This window comes from Pocillopora verrucosa, chromosome 8, assembly GCF_036669915.1.
Source record: "Pocillopora verrucosa isolate sample1 chromosome 8, ASM3666991v2, whole genome shotgun sequence".
In the NCBI taxonomy this organism is placed as follows: Eukaryota; Metazoa; Cnidaria; class Anthozoa; order Scleractinia; family Pocilloporidae; genus Pocillopora; species Pocillopora verrucosa.
The window spans coordinates 1,753,577-1,776,008 of NC_089319.1; the positions used below are offsets into that span (position 1 = coordinate 1,753,577).

Here is a 22,432-nt window from a genome sequence, read left to right on the forward strand (position 1 = left end):
CTTAATTGTACCTTCGTTGTATTCCGCTGCAGTTACGCTCAGTAAAGGAGATACTTGTTATGAGTGACTAATGTCTTATTAAAAGTGTGCATGAATTATTCAGTTAATATCTTCCGATTGCTCAATCAGGAGTCCAATCAGAAACCGTGTTTGAAATCGTCAAACAATTCGCAGCGCTTTTTATACCTTTCTTTAGGAATGTCCTGCTGTACAAAGCTATTACAGAAGACAATTTGCTTTTCACTGTTTTCCATCACCTAAATATTCATGCATCATACAATTTTCGATTACCCGGCTGCAAAGACCTTCAGTCAAGGCTGGTTTACGAATGCCGCGAAAAAAATATCAAAGACGAGTGAAAATGATAAGTAAAGTTGGAGAATTCAGGAACTTTCCTGTGAGATACATGGACATCTTTCGTTTTTTTAGAAATTAACCTTCGCTCTCAGTTGATGTGACTTAGGTAATATATAATTGAGGTTTAACTAACAAACATGAAGAAAATACTGACAGCCAGATATCAATTTATTGAGTTTCACGAGAATTTACTTTAAAATCTACATTATAGACCGACAATAAAGGGAAAGTGATTGTTCTCTTCTATAACTCATAGAAACAATTCTTGGGAACTTTTTAGTAAATCCACTTGCAAAGAATGTTCTCAACATATTTCTGACTATTATTAAGCAGAATCGTTCTTTCAAACTACTGGAAAATTACAGCACTTTACTTCACTTTGAGTGAAAGAGTATGAGAGCCTCCTGAAAAGATATTCCAGATGTATATTCCAAAAATATAAGAAGTAAATAAAGTCTTGCGTTGACTTGAATACAGTCAGTGTTACGCGCAGCAAAATTTAGAAGGTCAACGGGCAAAAAAATTGAAGAAACTGAGTCACACTGGCTGTATCATTATTAAAAATCGATTTTGGTTTTGAACTGATCAAGAAAAAAAGATTAACTGCATAATAGACCTTTACATGTATTCATTGACATTAGATACACAAGAATATGAGGAGCTGAGTTCACAATTGTTTCTCTACAAAATTATTTCTCAGTTATTGTTTGACCAATTATCACTAACTCCCCCCCCCACCCCCCATGCCCGCTCTTTAATGTCTAAACATTCCTGACAATTGTATCTTCTTTATTCTATAAGCGAAAGTAATTTGTGGCTAACATTTTCCTTACTCTGGAGATTATAAACTATTATCTTGCCTCGCCCTAATATTGTATGCTTTTAACGCGCAAGAATTTGTGTGAATAAAGAGGTGGGATCATTTGTTGTTCATTGTTTTTTATCATCTTAATATTAATGCATCATACAACTGAGAACGTACGAGCCATGTTTAATTCTCAAATATAAACGCCTCTAGAACCACATGTTGTGCTATTTGTCTTACAGTAACACGGACTTATTACAAAATCTAAATAATGACCTAAAAAAATTAAAAGCAACTGAGTTTAAAAACAAACATCAATTAGCGCTTCAAAGCAGAATTACCACTTCACGCATTTCAATGGAGAAATGTTATGATCACTTTACCATGTCCAGCAGTATTATAACAACATTTATTTTGCTGATTTGTTCCGCTGTTGAAAGAACCTCCCCCTCCTCCACAGGAAATATCTTTATTCGCACCTCCACTTCCCCCAGAGTACCCTCCACCCCCCCCAGGTATCTCATCATCGTCACGATAACCACCCCCACCTCCGAACCCACCCGAATGTGCTCCTCCCTTTCCCCCGGCTAAAAATCCTTTACCTCCCTTTCCCCCTCCACCAGCAATCTTTGAGTCTTCTCCATTACTGTAAAAGCCACCGCCGCCACCACCTACAATCAAGAGATTTACAGTTGACATTAGCAACTTAACAGATCATGGCTTTCAGTAATTCTGAAAAAAAATCAAATTTGAGCAACAAGTTCCACCTCTTTTTTCGAAATGCTGATGGATGGCAACAGAATGGAAAAAACTAAAAAGAAAAAATTCAGTAGTTATAAATAGGAAATTCTTCACCCACCAGAGTTAGGTTCATCGGCTTGTCCTCCATCTCCGTTCATTCCTCCTGACAGGAATGGCGAGTTATACCCTGCATTTCCTGTTGTGTTTACGGACGCATCACATCCTGAATGTTGTTCTGTCATTTTTGCAATTCCTCCTCCACCTCCGGCTATGATCAAAGGCTTGTTGTCTCCTCTTACTACAAATGTAGCTCCTCCGCCTGAGCCAGGTTTTTCGTTAGAATTCGGTCTTCCCCCTCTTTGACCAACAAGTATACGAATGATCTCATCTTTGGTCAACATAAAGTTTCCAATCATCCGCGCCCCTCTTCTTCCGTTGATGACACTGTCCTTAATGTACCCCCCTGAGGCTCCTATTGTTTCTATTTTGTATTCACCAGTGTGTGGCACAGTCCACAGTTGAATACCGCTTGACACTGTAACCTGTCCGTCATGATCCTGACCTTTGTAGTGACTGCCAACTGAGTCTGGACCCTCTGTTCCACTCTTACCAAGAGTTGTAAAAACAGCTTTAAATCCTTCATAAAACACATTAAATAAAAGTCAAAGTTATGATACTAGTAAGAAATTGTTATAAATAAATTACTTTTGGCTCTGCCAATACAGGAAAACCCGCTAAAAAGATGTGTTGTTTGGGGGGTTCAAGTTGATTTTGCTCTTGTATAGCGGGTATTTTCTGCAAAACCAGCCTGAAAATGTTCTGCAGGTGTTTTTAAAATTGTTCTAAAGATTAAATACTGCATAGACTATCAACATATGAAATCAATGTACAAGCACAACATTTTCATTAATCCATAGATGGAACTGACCTTCACTACATTAATCAAGGCAATAATATTACATTGGGGGAGGGGTAGCAGTTCTGGTGATAAACAACTCGAAACTCAGCTAAAGTCAAACAAATTCAAAATGCGCCACCCCCCCCCCCCCTCTCTCTTTCCATGTAACTTTTGACTGGTCCCTAATCCTACAAGCAAACTGAGAGAGCAAAACAGTCAATATTCAGTTTCTTAAATTCCCAGGCTAATTATCAGTCTAATTATCAGATCCATTGAACCAATACTTGGGGTGAGATCTTTGCATCATCGGAGCCATCTGCTGTTAGCAAACAGTCAGTTTTCTAAAACAGTCTCTGGAAAAAGGTCTCATCATTACTAAATTCACTTCACGCCTCCCCAGTCCATTGGTTCATCAAGATCCTTCTATTCTTTGCTGAAAGTCTATCCTGCCATTTATCGAGATTGTTCTCCTCTTCCAGCCATGTTTCCATTGCTGCACCAATTTTAGCTTTCATCATCCGACCACATCCTGCATCAATGGGCTGGATTTTGTCAGTGTGGTTTTCAGGAAGCATGTAAACTGTAGTGTTGATCTGATTTCTACATGTTTCAAGGAATTGTTGACTTTGCTGGAAGCCGACATTGTTTGCAAATAGGACTTTTTCTTGTTTGTCTTTCTCTATTTCTGGAATAAGTGTACCCTGGACCCACTGCATGTTGATCTCTTCATCCATCCAGGCATTTTGCTGGAAATACACATCAACCCTCTTGTCATACTTTTCTTTCTCCTCAGTGGCCACACGCCCTTTTCCTCTGAAGATAAGAGCTGGCTTCACGTTTTGTTCCCCATCAGCCCCAATACAAAGTTGTAGAGTAGCCTGTCGTTTATCCAAACCAGATGATGGTTGTGACACGCACAACTACTTAGCACCCAATCTTGCTTATTAAAAAATGAGAGAGGAAAGTAGTCGATATTGTATCTATTTTTAGATATCCATCTTCCATACTTTGGGTCAACGGTATAGGACTTGTTTCTTCTCCTCTGTGTTTTCAAGGCTTCAATCCCTGTGGAATTTCTGGATCGCATCCCAGCCATCATCTGCCCAGACTTTTTTCTTGTTGGTCCTTCTCCTCAGTACTATGTTGTGTCTTTCCTTGAATCTGTGGAATCAGTTGTTGCTTCCTTTAAATTTTGCAGCTTCTGCTACGCCACAGCATGCTTCGATTTTCGATTTCATTTTTTTTTAACCAAAGTTTGGACACTTTGTTTCCTGCTGCTCTCCGTAGTTTAAACTCGGCAATTAAAAGATTGGAAGCCAGAGGACATTAATAAGTGCGTTGGGATCTGTTCCCAGCGATCCTTCTCCTTTGTCTCATTGGCCTTGTTTTTCTTCGTCATGGTCAGAGTCAGTTCTGCAAGAATTTTGCTTTTGTTTTTTCCCGCTTAATCACCAGCGATCTGTTGACTCCTTGTTGCTTTGCAACTGTTTTGTATTTATTATCCAAAAGATCCAGTGTTTTTTTATGAAATCGACGGTGTAGGACTTTCGCTTGTTTCTTCCCCTTCGATTGCTTCCTTGCCTTTGAGTCTGACCTTGCACAACACCGGTCGATTCACGCTGTTGACTCTCAGCCATTCTCTGCATGTTTGTTCCACCTGACTGGTTGTTGATGTTTACAAAAATAGTCAATGTATTTCTAGATGCTGAGCTGATGCTGTTCGAGTTCTGTGCGGCAGAGGTGCACCAGTCGAAAGCCGAGATTGAAAAATACGAGAGAATTAAAATGAGGATCTAATCCCTTTCACTTAAATTTCCGCCTTTGAATGTGTTAAATTAAACGCTCTGTCAAGCACCTTTCTCCTAGGAAGTGGGACCCCCTCAATTTTAAACCCTTCCTTTTGGGCCACCAGCTTTTTTATCTCCTTACCCTAAGCTTTTTGTATCATTTTAAATAATACATTGAAATAAATAATTTGTTATCAGTTTTTTACACATGCATCAAAGCTGTTTAGTGAAGAAGTTAACTAAAAGTCAAACTGTATGATGGAGGTAAGTTTCTAAAGAAAGTGTGGTGTTGCATCGGTGGGAGAGTAAAACAAGGTAATTTGGTGCGATCAACTGAGTTGATAACGTGAGTTGGCCACCGTTAAGAGTTTCAAAGCTAACGTTTCGAGCGTTAGCTCTTCGTCAAATTGAATGGGAGAATTGTGGGTTGTGTGTTTATCTGCAGAACGTGGATTTTCGCTTTTGGTGGGAAACTACAAAGCAACTACAAAGAAAAGGGATAGAACTAATATCGTTCATTATTACAATTAAGAGATGATAGAAAATCAATACCGATAAGCGCAGGAGATCAGAAAACGCAGACTGTAAGCAAAGTCGAGCGTATGACCAAAATATTGATAATTATTATCCAACATTATTGGCTGAATAGTTACCTCTTCCGTTGAAACGGCGAATATAAAACCACTCTGGATCCGAGAGGAAATTCTCGGGTCTTGCATCCTTTGTGCGGTTGTTCAATTCACAGATCTGTTCTTTTCTGTTGAAGTTATAGCTCTGGCAGGTAATTTCCCTTTCACATAAGATATCACAGATATGAAGAGCTGCTACTGTCATTCTCTTGAAAACGAAACCTTTGAGAGCCATGCCACGAATGTTAATTTCTATCCTGCATTGATCCCCAGCGGTTACAAGATTGGTGAACGAAACACAGAGCAGAAAATAACGAAATATCCACAGCAGTTTTCCTGAAAAACAAAATTTATAGAGAGGTTCGGGTAATACGAAAGCAATGAATAAAATTTTTTTCTCAAGGCTGACTAAGAACGGTGGATAGTAAGAACAACAGGACCCCCAACCCCCCGCCCTTCTGTTATACTCTTTTTTAAAAGACATCGCAAAAGAGAAACATGTAGCCTTAAAAATAAATTATAAAAAAAATGACTGGAAGAGGAAATTCTTTCATTTTACAGATGATTCTGCAAATGAGGTGCAGGGAGAATTAGAGCTGAATGTACCGTAATAGGACTTGAAAGTTTTGGGAAATTATGAGCTTTGCAAGGTCTGGACAATTTCGAATGAATGAGCGGACGAGAAATTGATCGAGTAGAGATACCGCCGACAATTCATTTTTCCCGATGCAGAGGCGGTCATTCGTTTAATTTGTTTCGGGTTCGGTGTAATACCTTCATAAATGCACACTTGTGCTGGAGTGTGCACTATAAAGACTTAAGGTATATTTTTGAACCTAAAATATCCTAAGGAGCTCAATGACTCGATCATTGCCATCAATCTCGGTTACGATCACACAAGACTGCGTAGAGTTTGTTTAACAAAATTTTCTGTCGAAATCACCTGTTTTGGTTGGGTGAAGTGAAATTGTTCCACAGGCTAATCTTAAACTTTCTTTCTGCGGTGGATCGGTGATAAGTTATTCCTTTCATCTGCCCACTCATTAAAGTACATGAGCCCCTCGATTTACGTTTAATAAAAAACGCAACCAGCTTTTACATCAACTTTGAAGCCGAACTGTACCAAACAGCCAAACAGTGCGAAAATTAAGGTGCTCATTTTTTTTCTAGGTCTGCCAGTAGTCGTTTTATCCATCGTGCAGGATCAAAGAGTCGAAAGTTAAACGCGGTTCACGGACAACATTGTAGAGACAGTGACTGTTTATTCAAAGTAAACCTTCCCTTTTGGCTCAGTCTAGAAACCAAGTTCCCTAAAAATTTTGTCATTTTCAAAATATTGTAAAATAAAATAAAAGACCTCCTTTGAAATATTTGGTTGTCTTATGCCACTCCAGGTATGTAGATGAATAAAATAATTATTGTTTTTTGTACTAGTCGGAGATGCTTATGTGAATATTTCAAGGCTTAGTTATGTAGATAAAGATAATAAAAAAGTTATATGATGATAGAGAAAACTTTGAAATAGTTCTTAGACAACTACTAATACCCCATTCACAACATCAACCCGACTGAATTAAAACAGAGATGCGAATAATTGGATTTTCCATAAGTTTCAAGTAAACGCTAATTTTTATTTTCATTCTGCTAAATTTGAAGCTGAAAAACATTGGACTAAGCAGCTGCTAAGAAGAAGACAATTTTCAACCAAATTTAACAAAACAGCTCTAAAACATATTTAAGCATTGGTGTGAACTGGGCATAACAAAATCTTACCTTGTCCTTCTGGTCTTAGGGAAGCCAAAACGGTGAGAACGAAACGACAGAAAACAGACAGCATGTCCTCAGAAAAAAACGCCCGTTGTAATTGCAGCGAACAGCTATGGTGAGCTTTTCCTCCTTAAGGGAAACATTAGGCGAAATGAGACAGCTGCATTTTAATTTGTTCGAATACATCACCTCCTTTGTCTGATTATGAGGTTCTCAGTGGTTGTCACAAACACAACTGAATGAGTTTCCCCGGGAAATAGTTGTTTGGTGAAACTGGATTATACTTAATACATGTCAATAGCCTTTAATTTGAAGTCCTTTATGCGTTCTCTTATTGTGGCTTAATTATGTCCGTATGAGTGCGACGTATGAGGCAGACAATAATACTCTTTACCAACTGTTTACACGCATTCCTCGTTCGCCCAATCTTGAGCGTAAAATAAAGACGATCGTTTTACCAAAACACGTTGATGTTCCGAAATTTTGGGGTTGGCTCTGATGGAGAATTTGTTTCTTATTCTTATATTTATTTCTCATCCTTTGATTGTGAGGTGAAGCTGGTTTTTCATGTAATAAGTCTGTTTTCAAGTTAGTAAATAAAGCCTTCTGGTTTGCAATAGCATTTCTTCAAGACAGACAATTGAGTATTGAGTTAAATCTCTCGGTGATAAATTTTCTTCTCGCAGATGACTTTAATTAATCGGAGGCGGTGTCGTTGATAAGAATGTCGGCCTGAACTGCAAAATGGGAGAACCTTTTAGTAATGCTAGTCAACTCCGGCACAAACAAATGTTCTGCATGGTGAGAGTATGGAACTGTACAAACTTGCCTGCAAAAACATGTCGCATGAAGCAGTTAAACAGTGGTCAAAGATATCATCGTCTCTGATTCCATTCTAGAACTAATTTCTCCATTCTTTTACCTCTTAAGCCCCAGATGAAATTCGACGATCTTATTCATAGTGCAATCGACGTTTTGACACTTTCAAGGCTTTTATTGCGTTTTTGCAGTGCAGTACTTTAAATTGTTGTTTCTTTTTTTAACTTTCTTCGTCCAAAATTTTAAGGACTAATAATACGAGTGAAAATATTTTTGTCCTTAGCTTCTAAGACTAAATTTCATTTCCTTTGCGACGAATTGAGCGCACTATCTTTACAATCGATATCTGTATCATTCAGTATGGTCATGGTCTTGGCGGTCCCTAATTGAAGACATGTTTTTCCTACACGGACCTATTTCCTTTCGTCTCATTATAATCCCAAGTGTTAATCATAATTAAGCATTTTTCGTAATATCAATTGACCACAAGCCCACCCTTTAGTTATGACAATTTTCACTGATTGTGGAGCGAACGAAGCTCCCTGCGACTTATAGTCTTTATTCAAAATCTAATCTGCCCAACCTAAAAAGACTACAGTACCGAATAACATAGAAGATTATAGATTACCAGGTGCTTTTAATAAAGTGATTTCATTCCTACTGTTACAGCCCAGTTGTAGATCACGTTGGCAAAGAACCCTTACTTAGTAGCCGAGAAACAAACCACCCGTGTGGCAAATTATTCATAACAGTTTTTTCAATGACAGGCATGTGATCTGAATGCACCACTGAATGCAGACTGGCCGACAAATGTTTTCTAAAAATGTGAATATTTTTCTTATGTTACTTACTATAATAATACCGGCCCAGGTAAATATGTTTTATTCCTTTTACAACAAGGGATAACAAAATTTTTTGGAATAGTTGCTCTTTTGTCCTATTCTGTTTTATCTTTTTGTTCATTTTTTATTCTTTCTCGCGATAAAACAAGTTTTTCACTCTGAACAAAGACATTAGAAGCCTAGGCTATGCCTGTTATTTTTACGAAAAAAATTATCGATACGAATTTTACGAAACTGATATATGCTCGCAGATAAAAAGAAATGTTCTTTGTCCGAATTGATTATACATCAAATCGATATTCAGCGCACGAATAAAACGTCAGGGTGTAGAACGCTTATCTTATTCATATTTTGAAGGGTGCATCGATTCACTTTTATTATTGTAAATAATTTTTAGCGATAAAACTCGGAAATAACTGGAATACACAAATTGTCCTTTTTAGATTTTGTGAAATTTGAACGAACTTCAAGTTAACTTTAGAGCCAAATTTTGAACAAAAAGCCAGATTTTATTACACATGAAGGGTCCCACCCCATCGTGTGATAACGAAAAATAAAAAATGTTGATGGGCAGCATTGCAGAGACAGATACCAAATTAATTATTTTCAGTCAAACTTTTATTTTAGGCGTTTCGAAAAAAACCATTCCCCTAATTACACCCAAAAGATGGGTCGCAAAATGACCTCAACAATGTATGAACCTTTTGTAAAATGTATTTGTTATCCTATGCCATGGCAGGGAGAGTAAGTATTCAGACGAAATAACTCGTTATACTCAATGGTTAGAGAAGAAAAGTTAGAGATGTCAATAACGATAATATTCAGGTAAAAATTGCCTCAGTAAACTTTAAATAGTACTAAGGCGATAAAAAAGACATTACTGTAGGAAAATCTCACCTTGTACTTCTGGTATTAGGGCAGCCAAAATGGTGAGGACGAGGCAGTAGGATACAAAGAGTTTGCTCTCAGAAAAAAAAACCGTTATATTTCTGGCGAACAGCGACCGCGATATTTTCAACTTTCAGGGAAACATCAGGCAAATTGAGACAGTTGAGGTTTCATCTGCGCTCGAAACACGTCACCCTCTTTATCAAATTTTAAGTGTCTCTGCGATTGTCACAACTAAATTAGATCCTCTTGGATGTGGTTGGTTGGTGAAACTCGATTGTACTTAATGCATATCAATGGCCCCCTTTTTTAATTCATAGAGGAAGATTTCCTCTGTGTGTTTTTCAATTCGAGTGTCATTATCCTTTCATTCATAACGTTGAGAAAATATCGTGACCCAAAGACAAAAACCACTAAGTTTCAATCTTCGTGTAGCATCATGATATGCTGTCTACAAAATCGGGGAATGGATGGCTATATGCTAAAGACTTTACATACTGAGTTAATAAGACTTTGTGCAGTCTGAACAAAAACTGTTATTGACATTCCAGACTGCCCCTAGAGGTATGGAATACTGAGGAATACAACTATGTGTTGAAGTTTATCCAAGACACAATTTCGAGTTCACCTGGCTGTTAGTAGGCTACATTTGAGGCTACATTACCTACAATTCCTCCATTCGCTCTGACGAAGGGTTAACGCCAAAAGCGTTAGATTTGAATTCTTCTTCTTTTTCAGCATGAGACCCTGACCGTCAGGGATTCTTGGGAACCAATCAGGATTGTTTGCTGCATCATTCCTTTGCCTTAAATTCTAATGATTGCAGGTGGTCGAAACTTCAAGATAAATGTAAACTTTCATTTTGACTGACGATGACGTCAGTGACAGTCTGAGCTCGTAAATAATATTTGGTTCTTGGATGCAGCGATGCTAAATGTAATCTCGAGAGAATCTGGACGGTGTGGAAACACTGATAGCCCTGATTATGCGACATTTGATCACACTAGTAAATATCAGTCAAGTAAAAATCAGTAAAGCCTTTGACATACATTGCAGGACCCACTGTTAACTGCAGTGCTTTTTTATTAACACTAACAAACAAATCTCGACGGCTAAGAAAGAATTTATCGATGTAAATTAAACCAACTGTTCCTCGTAACAAGTCACCATGACTAGTGCGATTAACAATTATTCACCACAGTGGAGGAAAATAGTTCCGACTAGCCAATCAGCACTTTAGAGCAGAATTACCACTATACGTTAAGGAAGGAGCTGCCAAGTACATTTCTCTGAAGTAATGTGATGAACACTCTTCCATGACCATCGCTATTATGACAACATTTATTTTGCTGATGTGTTCCATCGTTAAAAGATCCCCCACCTCCACCACAGGAAAACTCTTCATTAGCTGCACCATTCCCCCCCAGAATAACCTCCTCCGCCGCCTACTCCTCTTTTGTCGATAAGAAAACCACCAGCACCTCCAAATCCACCATAATTCTGTCCACCCATTCCCCCGTGGAGATATCCTTTACCTCCTTTCCCTGTTTCGTGAGGATGATTCGGTGCATTTTGTCCATCACTAAAGAAGCCGCCGCCGCCACCTACCATGATCAAAACATGATCAGCGGTCTCTTTTAAAGAGGGACGTTTTAAACTAATTAACTTGAAAGCGATTAGACAACGATTCGCAATACTCTTCAACTAATTTTACTTCTTGAGTTTTGGAAGTTTATCAAAAAAATTTTTGTAAACGGTTAGAAACAAAAAAGAAAAAGCTTTTGAGGTAGAGGTGAGGCCATATTGTTGCGTTTGACTCACTGTTTAGTACTTCTGTTTCATCCAAATCCGCGATTAGCGAACAAGAAGTCTTGTCAACTTTTCCAAAAAAACTGTGGGATCTCAGTTCACGAAGAGAACAGATCATTTACATCTTCGTATGCAAAGTAACGGTGTCCTCATGGTAACCAGCTTATAACAACATGGCGGTTCAAGTGACTTTTACGAGGTGCTCTCATTGTAATGATATCTTTAAAGTTTAATTAAACTATTTTAGAGGAAAAAGAAGTCGTAATGTGCTTGATAACATGTAGTTGATCATCGCAGACCATACTCTTGCAACGCGCATATGAAAAGTTTTTAAGAAAGCGTTCTCATTGGTCGCTCAATGTGTTTAGATGAGAGTTTGTAAAATAAAAGTGATGAAAAATTTTCCCGTGTTTACACAGCCTCCTACATAACACTCGAGAGTTACGAAAACCTTCGACTACGTAGACACAACCTGAGAAGCAGCCAGCGATAGTCTCGATCTCCTATACGCGATCCGATTTCTTTCTCTCTTCCTTTACTTTTATCTTTTCCTCTCATTTTGTACACTCATTTCCAAGCCTGAAGCTTGCCACCCATTCCCTTAAGGTCAAGAGTCGAAGTAAGGTCAAGGTTAGGATTCACTATTACCCAGTTCTCATCCTCTTGTATCACGCAGGGTAGTATGGGTAATTACCAACATGGCTGAAGAAACAGGTGTTGTCTGCATGATTCTTGTGCGGTTAAATTGATCCCCTAAAGCTCTGCGTGGATATGTTTAAAACCAATGGGAGACATCTTAGAATGGCGAGGAGATGCATACCAAGTTCTTGCATGTTGTGGAGTTTTCATTTTACTTTCTTGGGTACTAACAAAATTGTTAGGTCTGACTTGGAAGAGAGGACTACGAGTGGGAGACCCTCAGAAGGGCCATCGATGGTTTATGACAGAAATACTTGACAAGCCCACGTATTGTAACTTCTGCGAGCGTCCTCTTGTAAGAGGCGGTTATTGTGAAAACTGTGGGATCTCAGTTCACGAAGAATGCATCGACGGAGCAACCAAGAGATTTGCTTGCAAAGTCCTCGTTCTTTCGAAGAGAGAATACATGAACCACCAATGGGTTCGTGGGAATCTACCTCTATGTAGCACTTGCAGTGTCTGCGGTTTTCATTGTGGTACTGAACCGAGATTATGCGATCTCAGATGTGTATGGTGTCAGGATAAAACACATGATTACTGCCTTCGAAGCAAGTCAAATGTGTGTGATTTTGGAAAGTATAAGACTATGATGTTACCTCCACATTGCATTAGTTTGACTGTGGAAAATTGGAGAAGTAAAAAGAGATTTGTGGTTCGAGAAGTCAGCACACCGCCCATCAAAAATTGGAGTCCACTGCTTGTGTTTGCTAATCGTAAGAGTGGGGACAATGAAGGTGAAAGATTATTAATGGCGTTTAAAAATCTTTTAAATCCAGTACAGGTAAGTGCGAGTGGTAGCATTCAAAAATTGGAAGTGATCTCCAAACAGTTGATAGAGAAATGTAATGATTCAAAATTTTCTCTTGATTCAATTTTTGTTTCCAATTAAATTTTTCTATTTTTTCCCAGTAATTGTTAATTTCTCATAATTTGAAACAAAGGAAATAAAAATCATATCAGTGAGCATAGATTTTTTTTTAGCACCAAGCTAAATGTCTGCACATTTAGAGCTACATGTCAACTTGACAGAATCCTAGTTTATGCCATGCCATAGCTTGTATTTGGTGATTTTCCAATAAGGTAATGCACTTATATAAGTTAAGAGGGAGAATGCTCACTTTCTACGACATGAAGCCACTATGAGTTTCGCTACTACTCCATGGATAAGAAGATAGCTAATTGCCAGGTAGCAATTTGCTAGCATCCATTTATGGTAATGATGCATAAGCAGTCACTTTTGACAGAACTCCTTTCTCTGTGGTGTCTACTAATAATCACCAGAGTGCTTACTATGATGGCTGATCAAGACTATTGGAGGATGGCAGACTCTTTACTAACCTTTCAGTACAGATATTAATCAGTGTTTGAACCTGCCAGTGGACCTCTTGTTCTGGAGTCTAACTTGCTATCCATTCTTCCATCACAAGTCCCTTGTCATTAACAGCAAATTATTAAACAGCTGCTAAATGTTTAATGATATTTTCAGGTAGTAGACCTTCATGAGGTTCCTCCTGAATCTGCATTAGAATTTTGTAAGCTTCTGCCAAACCACAGGACTCGTATACTGGTGTGTGGAGGGGATGGCAGTGTTGGATGGGTTCTTGGTGCTTTGGATAAAGTCAAGTTAAAGGTCAGTCAGGTTATGGTTGCACCAATAGCTGAAAATAATCAATACATGTTGTAGTCAAAGCTCTTCTAAGGGATAAAACTAGGCACAGAGCTTTGTTTTCACAGTTCTATCTTTACGGTTTGAAGTATTATTTGTTAACTGTTCTCAAAATTATAGGGTGACAGGTATGAAGTATTTTAGTCAATCTATATTAACCTCTTTGCTGTTTCTTAAGTTTGATCATTAAATTAACTTGCAAAGTAACTGGCTGCATACAGGTTGGCCAGTGGCCAGGTCTTATTTACAACTCTGAAAATGGTTTCCACATATATTATCCATTTTCATAAATTGCAAGCTTATATTGTACCACATTTTTGTTGTGTTGAATCAATGATTGATGTATACAGTATTCTTTTGGTGCAGTCTTCATGCACTAATCTCTTCATGCTGTGAACTTCTACTAAGCAACTTTAATTTTCATCACTCAATACATGTAAATGAATAACTGTGTTAACACAGAATTTTGTCTACATCATGTGCCTGGACACCAAGTGCAACACAGGAGAAAAATGACATTGAATTGAAAAAGAAAACAATGAAAAAATTAAGATTGTTAGCTAAAGAAACTTGCCATGTACAATTTTTTTTCAAGAAACTTATACTCTATTTTCTTTGTTACTAGGTGCCACCATACATTGGAATTCTTCCTCTAGGTACTGGGAATGACCTGGCACGAGTTCTGGGATGGGGGAGTGGTTACACTGGTGAGGAAGATGTTAACGAAGTTTTGACATCTGTAATGACGGCTAATGTCACTCCTTTGGACAGGTATGGAATACAAGGCATGGATGAGAGCAGCATTAATTAAGAATTTTAACTGTAAATATTGATTTATACCAACTAGACTTTTTTTTTTATTCTAATATTCTACCCTTCTGTTTATAGATGGAAAATAACTATTGAGAGTAACCGACGGTACTTTGATGTAAGGAGGCGTAAGAAGGTAATACCAGATTCTAAGCCATTCATATGTATCTCCTGAATTTATTCTGTGAATGGTTCACTGTGTATTCCTTTCAAGTCAGGTAGTTTGTTAACTAAGTTTTAGTTTTATTTGAAAATTCATTTTTATCACGTGTGGTTTGAGACACTTAGTCCATATTGCACAATGAGAAATATCGTGAGTCTTGGCTATTTCCTTCCACTCTTTCATTAGGTGTTTTGGATGAATAATTACTTTTCTATTGGTTGCGATGCCAAAGTAGTTCTGAATTTCCACCTTCATCGTGAGAGTCAGCCATCTTTGTTTACCAGTCGCATTATTAATAAGGTAAATACTGATTTTTTTCCAGTTTTGTTTTCTTTTGTTTTACTCTAAGTTTGATTGCACAGACTAAGCCTTACTGAACTCATTACTACATTGTTTTGGTTACTTGGCATTATACAGGTTTTTCCTTTTTTTTTCTTTCTCTTCAGGCAGTGTATGGGTTGTATGGTGCCAGAGATGTCCTCGAACAAGACTGCAAAAACCTACATGAAGTTGTTGAGGTATGAAAGGGACCATTGTCTTGTATTCAGACCAAATCCAGCTCAGATTGCATTTACTTAAAGTTAGTATCATGCCCTTTAACTTTTGAACATTACTTATTTTCAGCTGGAAATGGATGGAAGAAAAATGGAACTGCCAGAGCTGGAGGGAATTGTTTTTCTGAACATTAACAGTTGGTGTGGAGGCTGTGAATTGTGGGTTAATGGTGATGAGGAACACTCTTCACCACCAAGGTCAGTTTATTGTAACTGTTCAATAAAATTGAACACCATTTCATTTAACATGAAATTCAAAATAAAAGTACTGAGAGATTTACAAAATAAAAAAAATTCAAAACAAAAGTACTGCTAGTTGGGGTCACAGCTGTGACCTTTAAAAGGAGAGGTCATTAGAAGGAACTTAAACATTAAACTTTAGAATGTTTTCAAATAAGAGAAGAAAGAAAGTTAGATGAGAGCAAATTTTTTCCTCAGCAAAAGAAATTTGCCCCCTGAAAATGGCACTCAAACGCTTACTGGTTTGAGTCAGTGTGAGGAGATGAGTGACAATTACATGTGTTAGAAGCAGTACGCCTGGAGTCATTTTGTACGAGACCTGTTGTTAATAGTAGTGACTTGTTACCAACTATATAACATGATCCATTCCTTATCCATGAACAATATAAATTTAAGAAAGCAACAAAATACAGGTAACTGGTAATTCTGTTTACAGGAAAGATCTATTTTGTTCTTTTGGCAGCATTAATGATGGAATCCTGGAGGTAGCAGGGCTTTATTCCGCTCTTCACATTGCAAGGTTACAAGTCAATATGGCTGATCCACTACGGCTTGGTCAAGCACGATCAATAAAAGTAAGTACTGGAGACCAAAGGTTTTCTGTGCACCAGTCTTCTTTTGTTTGCTGAATATAATCGAGAGAACAGTAACTCTGGTTAGATGATGTTACAATAATATTTATTTATATAAAACAATAGTTTTATTTGATTTTGGATTAATCTGCTAATTAAAAATAATAAAATCCTTTTTATCACTTCCTCTGGGATGGTATTTATTGGAATGTTACTGGTAGAGTGGAAAGTCAAGAAATAAGGCATTATTTTATGGAAAAAAAAAACAAAAACGTGATGCCAGTGACTTCAACATTATTATGTGGCAGTTGGGACTGTAAAGTAGAATATCAATCTGACAATTGGGAAGGTTATATTGTAATTCTTTTACTCCAAGGACTGGTTAAAATTTGACTTCTCCTGTCAAAAAAAGGGAATTTATGACTCAAGATGGAGGATTTTGTCGTGATATATAAATGCATTTTCTTAACTTTTTTGCAAAGAAAGAATTGCAGCAAGAGGGGAGATTTACTTATCTGATCAAGGGAGTTACAATAAACACTATAGCTATCACATTAAGATTTTCCTTTTTGGAACAAATGAAAACATTGTGACTTAAGGGTAGGAATCAATAAACTAAATGATCAGTTGTATCCCAGTTTACATTCTTTGATCTCAGCCAGTGCATTTTGATCTCTTCTCGACAGCTTACACTGAAGGACACCAGGTCTCTACCGGTTCAAGTAGATGGGGAACCCTGGGAAGAAGGCCCGTGTGTGATTACAATTACTCATCATAACCAAGCCCTCATGCTGGCGAAAGGAGAGAAACAGGACTTGATATTATGATTGACCTAAGTGCCTTCGTTATGACGGTTGGAGCTGTGAGAAGATATGCAAGGCATTTCAGAATTCGGGAAAAGAAGAAAGAATTAAACCTTTATGATACAGCTGGTTTATAGCTTATTATACCCAGGAGTATAGAGAGGATATTCCGGTTGGAAACTCTTACACCGGCGTCTTACAGTAGAATAAAGAGCATCTTTATGAAGGGACGTCAGACAAGGGCAAGCGAGTCGTTGGTTGGGATGTTCGATTTTATTTAACTTATTTTTCATTTTAATTTGTAAAGATAGTTTGTTTCCCGAGACGTTCACGTAGTGCCCTATTGTTGTTTTTGCTTCAGAAATATAAATTTCCTTCATTTTGAAGTCGTTTTCATCAACAAATCCTTTACCGCCATTGTAAAGCTTTCACACACGTAGTTAATGTAAACCTTTGATACAGACTTCTGGAACAATTGATTTCTGTTCGAGTAATCAAAACCGTGAATTAGAAATCTCTTTATTAGCCTTGAGAGTCAGAGAGTTTATTACTTCTATCATCTTAGCCCTGAAAATTCTCCATACAGTATCTGTACTGAAGGGCAAACAGAGGAAGAAAATGTCCACCCACTCAAGACTCTCTTGATCGTTAAACAATTTCTCCTTGTCAATACAACAAGAAATGAATTGTAGGAAGAATATGCCTACTGATGTCAAAGTGTAACTTGGTGATAACATAGTGGTTAACATGATGATAGAACGCTGTGTAAGAAAGTACAACTGTTATTGACTGCAAGGAAGCATTCCATGGAAGAGTCTTATTACTGCTTATAAGCATTTCAGGGTTTCATCTTTGTTGATAATTGAATTATAACTTCTTATTAAAATGGTTACATGATTATACTGTTCTTAAACCTGAAATCTTTAAATTAGATGTAATTGATTATAAAGTGTTCTAAAACGTTGTTTTGGTATAGAGCTAACCATACTGTAAATCGCTTACAACACAAAATGGAGTCTAATCAATTCACTGGTCGCGACTTCCCGACTGTCGTGGCATAACCCCTTCGCTGGGACGAATTACTCCTGGGATATATCATAACCCTCCCCTGGGATGAATTATCCTTTGGATAAATTCGCAAAAAAAAGTTCAAAACCTGGCTAAGGGAGATCTGAAAAGCCCTGTGCTTCTCTGGTGAAGTGTTCCAGCGAGCTAATTTAATGCTCTTGGGTAGTGCCGGAAGGAGCGAAACGACTCTTCTAGACTGTTAGGAAAAACGGCTGTCCCGACAATCCAGCCATTTTCGGCCCGCCTCTGACTAAGAGCCTGTCACAGACGATTCTCCCGCGCATAATAGAGTCAGTCGTAAAAGACTGGCAGTGTAGCGTCGGGATTCGAGCTTTTTAATTAATTTTTTCAAACAATGTACCGTAGAACTTCATACAACGCGCGATGTACAGTTTCATTGTTATATGCTAACTAAATTTGATTTTCAATGGTGAAGGGTTAAAGATGAGATTAGTTGAATACCTTGTCAAACTTGTAAGAGGTCATAATTAACGGATTAATCCACCTTAGACAATAAATAACAAGACAAATCACCATGGGCTTTTGCTATTGAACGAGTGAACCAATATTGTCGGCTTGTTAGCGACAACGCAAATTAGTTTAGTCCAGCGGCAAGGAAAAGAGGGGTTGAACTGATGAATTGAATAGATACACAGGAACATCTTTGGCTAAAGCTTTTCATTCTTTACAATGTGAAGGTTTGTAACTTCGTATTTTTTCGGGAAAGGGGTGCAATTAAGATAAGTGTATGATTATATACAGTGTAGATATTCAACGCTCACTTGTCGCTAGGTGTTCGACTACAAGCTATTCGTTATTAACTATTTTTTACTCATTTCTCATAAACAGTCGATACAAGACGGCAGTTAAGGAAAGATTTAGCAGCGCAAACTTAAACAGGACCAGTATCTTAAAGATTTTAAAGTTTAACCAGTTTTGGAAAGGTTTGGGCCAAAATGCGACATAGCAACTTAGTTTATAAGAATGGGTGCGATGTTGTTAAATCAAGAGCTTTTCAGACATCCAGAAGTTATTTTGTCAAAATTTTGGATTAACACTTTAATCTGGATTCATTAAACCACCAACAAAAGCAAACATCCAGCTAATATCTTATAATTGTCAGTTTGATTTGTTGATTTATTCCCGCGGAAATACCTTCCGTTGCTGCATGTATATACATAAATACACCCTAGCTACAACCATTTGGGGTTCCACACCATTTTCAAGCTTTGAAAAAAGCTAATACTGTATCATTTTGAATCGATTGATGTTTTTCTTGCTAATTGGTAGGATGGGGAGAGAAAAATTTTTGTCACTCAAAGGCGTTAAAACGTGCCATGTAATGCCGGTGAGAACGTTTTCTTTTCAGCTTTTAACTCCATGGTTTCTTTATAATTTTTCATGAATTTGTGCCACTCAAGGGTAAGGATGAATTTGCGCCATATGTATAAAAATATGACACTCAACTTCCCAGCAGGGTTTATCAGTTTCCAAAATTCTCTTCCGGAGGATTGATTTAGCCTCTTTAAAAGTTGGTTTTAAGCAAATTTGTTTTTTGACGATTGCTGCAATTGATAAACTGAACGAACTCTTTGCTGGCGAGAATTCAACGAATTGAAATGTGCAAATGAATACCAACAATTGAAGATCGCAACGGAACGAAAACTTCGACGAACTCGTAACAACATCAATAAAAACAACAAGCAGAGGGAAATTTGACAAAATTTGTCAAAAGCGTTAAGTTTCTCAATCTCCCCTTCCGTCTTTAAACGGTTCTCTTTCAAATCATTACACAGAGCCACGATTGTCTTTAGGTAAAGACATTCTCATATTCAATTTCTGATATGATCACCTGTACGTACACTACTTACAACAAAGCCTATTAACCGAGACAGAGAGCAATTAATAACGTCAAAAAGCAACTCAAATTATTAAAGTGATCTAGAAAACATCACTAAAACTGTTTGCAATTCTTACTTCTACATTAAAAATTCCTAGTCACTGATATTAAAAAAAAATTCAATGACCCAAGCGATAATTTCATTCATTCCTTGGGGTTAAGTTGTTCATTCAAAAGACAATTTTAAAGACGACAATCGAAACAATAAAAACAAAAGGGGATTATTGGGATTGGAACGCAAATGGTTCTCGCATAAACCAATTATGACATTTTTGTATTGACCGAGACATGTTTCAGCCATTGAAATTAATTTATCGCAGTGTGAAACTAGATTCCATAGTACTTTGACCTCTGTGGGATGCAAAAATGTTGCTTTTGTGCTGGGAACCATCAAGAAGATTGTCGTTTGTAGACTGAAAGTGCGTCTATGCTAGGTACGTTAGTCTTATCTCATTTGGTTTTCTAAAGTTTATTAGTTTAACTTATATTATGTGCAAACGTTCATTCAATGAGCGGTTGTTTACAACTTTAAAATTAGAGGACGAAAGTAACTTCTGCCCAAAGTTCATGACGCAAAATATCCATAAAAATCGACTAAGCTGAACAAATTATTCATAAAATAGTTTTGCCAAGACGATAAAAGCGAAAAACTATTTCTTTAAGGATTGCAAGCGTCTCACATGTGATTACAAACTACGGAAATACTGGTAGAAATTAATGTATGTGTTTATCCTGTTTAACTCACAAGATAACCAGTTTATCTTGGGACGAGCAGGTAATTTAGTGTTAACAACTGGGTTGAAAACGTAAATTAGCCACCGTAAAGGGTAAAAAAGCTGACGTTTCGAGCATTAGCCCTTCGTCAGAGCGATTGAAGAGCGTCGAATTGCTCTGACGAAGGGCTAACGCTTGAAACCTCAGCTTTTTTACCCTTTACGGTGGCTAATTTACGTTTTCAACCCAGTTGTTAACACTAAATTACCTGCTATACTCTCCCACCGACGTAGCACTACAGTTCCTATAGAAACTCACCCCTTTATCTTGGGACGAGTTTGAAAGATATAAGCATGAGCAAAATGTGGCTTGCACATGCAAGAAAAATCTCTTTAGGAATGAATATCTAAGGTCACTTAGTGGTCACCGAGGCCGATCAAAACTTCACCTGCATTTGAAAAGGGATATATAAACGATTTAACTAAGCCTTTGCCTAAAATCGCATCTTTGTTACTACTGTACTAATGGCGAGTTTATCACATAGAACGAGCGTTTCGGGAATCTGGGCCGTGAAGTAGAGAGACAACCTTCTCGAAATTATGCGCATACAAGTATTTAGTACCTCAACACGATTTGACGTGTGCAAATCACGAAATTCTAACGGCATAATTCAAACTAGCATTCAGACGGCTATTTACATAATAAGCTATAATTAGAAAAAATACAAGGTGGTTTAGAAAAGCGAAGTGTTTCTTTTGTTTTCTTCGGTTCTTTTTTTTTGGCGCCAAGCTTCTACAATGCATACTCGTCCTTATCACCAGGGTCTCTCTTCTTCATGTTCTCAGAGAGCCTGGGGTCCTGGTTCTGATGAGCTTCCTTTTTTTGTTCGGTCGTTTGCCGCGAAACTCATACATTTGCTCGTTTTTAAATTTAGCGTTGAGTACACTTGACGAAATCGATGAAGAGAAAACTAGTTTATCCGTGTTGGAAAACAGAATGGAATAGAATACCCAGTTCTAGCGAGAGATTTTTGTAACCCCAAAAACCCGACCCAAAGTTCACTCTGTTCACAGCTTTCTATGTATCTTTTAAACGTTTAACGCCTGGAGAATATAACTAACCAACTAACTAACTAAATGAATGGATAGATAAATAAATAGGTAAATAATGTTATAAATAAGAAATAAAATTAACTGATGAAATTAATATCAAAAGATACGAAAACACGCCAGTGACAATGAAAAACTGACATGAGTAATATCTTTCGTTCTGGTCTGGCGGTCGCGTCAATGTTATCGATTACATGATGGTTGGTCTCGTCCACCTTGTGAACACGAGAACAGCTGTAAACCGCCCTCCGCCTTGTTGTAAACAGTGCAGCGAAGGGCGCGTAACCTTGCTTTTTCCAGGTGGGCGAAATGAAAACCGAAACAAGTTTGCATAGAGAGATAAGTGATGGATTCCTCTATCTCGCAATTAATGGCTTCCGTGTTTAGGCAGAAAAACCTGTAATAAAATAGTCGAAGTCTGAGGTTTACTGACAGAGTATTATGGCTCTCGCTGGTTCAATAAAGGTCTCCTTTTCGAAGTCCGATTGTTATTTTAGAAAAACTTAATTTTAGCCGGCAGTGTTCATTGCACAATTGACATAGCCTGAGGTATCGATTTTTTTCTGTGAAATATTAGGCGCTGTTTAACTTAGCTGTTAAAAGTGCTTGCAAATCAAATTGTTGACTTTTTTGTCTTTTGAATGCCTTTTCTTAAAATTTGCACCCGTAAACCATTCAACCTACCGGAAACATTAAAAAAATTAATTCCTTTGTTGAAAATTCAAAACATGATTGTTGCTCGTGTGTAAGCGAATTTAACATATTACTGGAATTAAATGAAATACTTCAAAA

General features: G+C 37.5%; 2 protein-coding genes across 2 annotated transcripts; one reads left to right on the top strand and one right to left on the bottom strand.

The window, feature by feature from the left end:
* Positions 1-1,516: 1,516 nt before the first annotated feature.
* Positions 1,517-5,325, bottom strand: LOC131789133 (uncharacterized). Its single transcript, XM_059106208.2, has 3 exons — positions 5,242-5,325; positions 2,022-2,540; positions 1,517-1,833 (listed from the first exon to the last, which is right to left on the bottom strand). The coding sequence occupies exons 2-3, from the start codon at positions 2,317-2,319 to the stop codon at positions 1,517-1,519; spliced, it is 615 nt and encodes a 204-aa protein (XP_058962191.2). The 5' UTR covers positions 2,320-2,540; positions 5,242-5,325.
* Positions 5,326-12,034: 6,709 nt separating this feature from the next.
* LOC131790077 (diacylglycerol kinase epsilon-like) lies at positions 12,035-18,315 on the top strand. The gene is made up of 9 exons (XM_059107262.2): positions 12,035-12,822; positions 13,528-13,671; positions 14,333-14,478; positions 14,596-14,653; positions 14,867-14,980; positions 15,127-15,198; positions 15,305-15,432; positions 15,938-16,049; positions 16,733-18,315. The coding sequence occupies exons 1-9, from the start codon at positions 12,127-12,129 to the stop codon at positions 16,871-16,873; spliced, it is 1,611 nt and encodes a 536-aa protein (XP_058963245.1). The 5' UTR covers positions 12,035-12,126; the 3' UTR covers positions 16,874-18,315.
* The last annotated feature ends 4,117 nt before the right edge of the window (positions 18,316-22,432 follow it).